Genomic DNA, 3,326 nt, shown 5'->3' on the forward strand with positions numbered 1-3,326 from the left:
AGCAGATCACTACTAAAACCCAAACCTTGAATTTCTTCATGCTTCCATTTCAATTTCTGACAAACACAAATAACCATTGGTCCTCTTTGAAATACCCCAGCAGACAGGGATTACCCTGCCTGAAGCATTAAGGTTCCAGTCAGTGACAAACAGCAGCCCTGTGTGTACAGCCGGTGCCCTGGCCCTGCCTCCTGGCCACCCTCTGGGATCACAGCCCTGAGCAGAGGCAGCTGGAACGGGCGGGATAACCCTCTGGGGAACACCTGGCTACTTACAAGCCTCTGTAGAGAATGCAGCCTGCCAAGACGTGGGGAGACCGCTGGCAAGTTTGCAAGATGAGAGCTGCTTTCAGTAACAGCAGGGGATCCACCTAGACAAGGAGAAGCAGGAGAAGTTTGGCCAGAGAATCCTGAGAAATGCTCAAAGTAGCAAATAAACAGAAAAGCGTTGGCACTAAGGCAGTTCTAGAGACAGTCACTGCAGGGGACAGGCTTTTACCTTCGTTTTGTCCAGATTCCAGAGAGAATTGAAAATCCTGTGGAGGTCACTGGTGTTCTTTTGGATATGTTCGATGTATCTGTCCCACTGCCTGCCCAGTTCCTCCTTAGAAAACATCTGCGGACAACAGAAATCCACACGGCTGTCACCACACAGGCCTTCCTGCGTTCAGGGTGGTTGGATGCAACCCATCTGGGACAGGACCTATCGGTGGCTAATCTCGGGAGGATCAGGAGGAAACTGCTTCAGACTGAACATCTACGAAACTTTTAGCAGACCCCCCCAGCCCAACAGGAAGGTGGGCCCGTACGCTTTTCCAGGTCTCAGTTCTCTGGTATGTGAGCTCGCTCTGACCCTTGCTCGTTGGAAGACAAGACGAGGGGACAGCCCAGCACGTGTGTGCCTGGGGAGGGCTCGGCCAATATGGGAAGCGTTTAAGACCCCTGCTTAGGCTGCTGATCTTTAATTACCATGTACGCACGGTGCACAGGGCCGTTGTAGAAGGTGAAGAGGCTGATCAGCTGCTCCAGAAACCGTCTGCAGCTGATGTCGGGGAGCTCGACGGCACAGCCCAGCACCTTGAATACAGAAAGCCACGACTGAAGAATGGTTACTGACAAAGCTCAGGCACAGCAGGGGAGAACAACTCTGATCACTTTCAAATGAGCATCAAAGGCGTACAAGCAGCTCTGAGACAGGCAAACATCCCTCAGATTCACAAGTGAGATAAAAAGGAAATTAAAAAATATCCATAGAAGAGCCTTGGCACAGACAGGATAAATAAATGATATCAGAAACCCAGCGTTGCAGACACACTCCCCTCCCACATTAGATGACCCAGCTCAGGGCTCTAATAGCTGAGAACATTTTCCTGAAACTAATTACTCAAAACCATTCAAATTAACTTGTTATTTACAGCGATGAAGATGCTTCATTTAGAGTTGCTGATCAGATCTTCTGCCTCTCAGAGAGAGCCCAGCGAGCCTGAACAGCACTGCCAATTAAATCAGTCTGATCAGTCTCAGCCCTGTTTCCAGGTGACAGTTCGGGGCATTTTTGTCACAACTCTGCCGCACGCTGCTCTTTATATACTAAACGGCTATTGCCACTGACAGAGCTCTGTGGAATATTGATGGTTAGAAGGAAAGAACAATCAAACAGGGAGACTGAGTCCATATTATACACTGCAGCACACAGAATCCTCTTTCCAGTCGTTACCAGTAACCCACGAATACACACCATGATGTAGAGCTCAACATTCTACAGCCATTGCCAGGCACTTCTTAGGAAAACACGCTGGGTGTGGACACACAGTGAGGTATGGGAAGCTTTTCACAGAATGGCTGAAGTGCTGCCACGACACATGTTTTATGCTGCAGTAAACAAAACGTGAATTACCTTGCAATGAAAAATTGTCCATTGCAAGTCCCCACCCCAGCTCTCCCCAGCTCTAGCTGCGTGCAGCCCATACCCTGAAAAAAAGAAGAGCCCTTCTGGTTTGATACAGCAGTTCAGACTCTCGCTGGTTTCGCGCTGTGGCTCCCTCCAGATCCCTTGAACTCACCCACAGATAGTCTCCATCCACTACAACCGCAAACTTGAGCTTCCTCAGGCGAATGAGAGTCGGAGGCGCTCCAGAAATCTCAGCCGTGCAGCGCACCACACCGGCAATCTGTCCGCACAGCAGTTCCTGCTGGTCGGGGAGAGTCTGTCGAGGGAGGCAGGGAAGAAACGACTTTTTTCTTTTTCCTTCTAAAAGGACTTGGGAAAGAAAATCACTACTGTATCCAGGGATAAATGAAAACTAATTATACGTTCAATTCAATTATAACTCAAATGCACTAGTACAGGCAAGTTTCTGAGGAAAGAATAATCAGATTGTTTCTGTGAGGCAGCACAAGGGCCTAGAGCTTATTTAGGGGAACTTTCATCCCTCGTGTGTGTTTATCCACATCACCAGAACTCTACCGGATGACTCCACAGTGCCATCCTCAAAACTTTTGTGAACACTAAACAAGAATTAATCCAAAGCTCCACCTGGAAGCCCAGCCGCTCCTGAACCGGAATGATCAGCACCGACTCACAACACAGGCACTCCTCTACCAGCACCAAAATAAAAGCAGACTTCACCTGAGAAGGATAAAAATAACAAATCCCAGCACTTGTAGGGTCTCCTTCTTCCTTAACCTTTGAACCGTCATAAAGGAAAAAGTAGTTCCACCTGAAAAAGCAAAGCGTGGGCAAAGATGATCGCAAGTTTGAAAACTGTCACGCTTCTCCCTCTCCTTTTTATTATTTAAGGCAGAACAACAAAAAGGTCGTTACAAATGAAGGGAGACATTGTTCTGACATAATCACACCGAGTTTAGACACAGCAGCAGCACCCAGGGGGTCCCACACTAGTAAATCTGACCACATCTAAATAGATGCTATAACTCTGCAGCTGGGACACGAGGAAAGAGAGAGGAACTGGGGAGATATTTCCCTGTCCTGAGCACATGGAATAACTATCACTAAGCATTAACCAGTTCCCACAGCCCACTGCTCCTACTCCAGCAGCTGCCTGCGCGTGCCAGGCCTGGGGAGACAGCCGGCATCGCGATGCTGCTCGGCTCAGGATGTCAGGGCTGCACGGATTTAATAACGCTTTCTGCCCAGCCCTGCCCGAAAGGGGGTGGGCTCGTCACAGGCGCTGCACGAGGAGCTCCCCGGGGACGGGGCTGAGCTCCGGGGCTGAGCCGAGAGCGGCTCCACGGCAAAGCCGCAGCAGGCCAAGGAAATACAGCTCGGTTCGGCCCCAGACCGTCCCTCCGCACTCCGGGAACGGT

General features: G+C 49.9%; 1 protein-coding gene across 1 annotated transcript in view; it reads right to left on the minus strand.

The window, feature by feature from the left end:
- HPS4 (Hermansky-Pudlak syndrome 4) overlaps positions 1-2,719 on the minus strand; it is a gene marked incomplete at its 5' end in the record, with an annotated part of 12,070 nt that extends 9,351 nt beyond the window's left edge. The window contains 5 exons of the mRNA XM_010080511.1: positions 276-370; positions 499-615; positions 969-1,076; positions 2,063-2,206; positions 2,629-2,719. Of these exons, the coding sequence (XP_010078813.1) occupies positions 276-370; positions 499-615; positions 969-1,076; positions 2,063-2,206; positions 2,629-2,719 (555 nt within the window). The remainder of the gene's footprint in view (positions 1-275; positions 371-498; positions 616-968; positions 1,077-2,062; positions 2,207-2,628) is intronic.
- Positions 2,720-3,326: the final 607 nt, after the last annotated feature.

This window comes from Pterocles gutturalis, unplaced genomic scaffold (assembly GCF_000699245.1).
Source record: "Pterocles gutturalis isolate BGI_N339 unplaced genomic scaffold, ASM69924v1 scaffold20974, whole genome shotgun sequence".
Lineage (NCBI taxonomy): Eukaryota > Metazoa > Chordata > Aves > Pterocliformes > Pteroclidae > Pterocles > Pterocles gutturalis.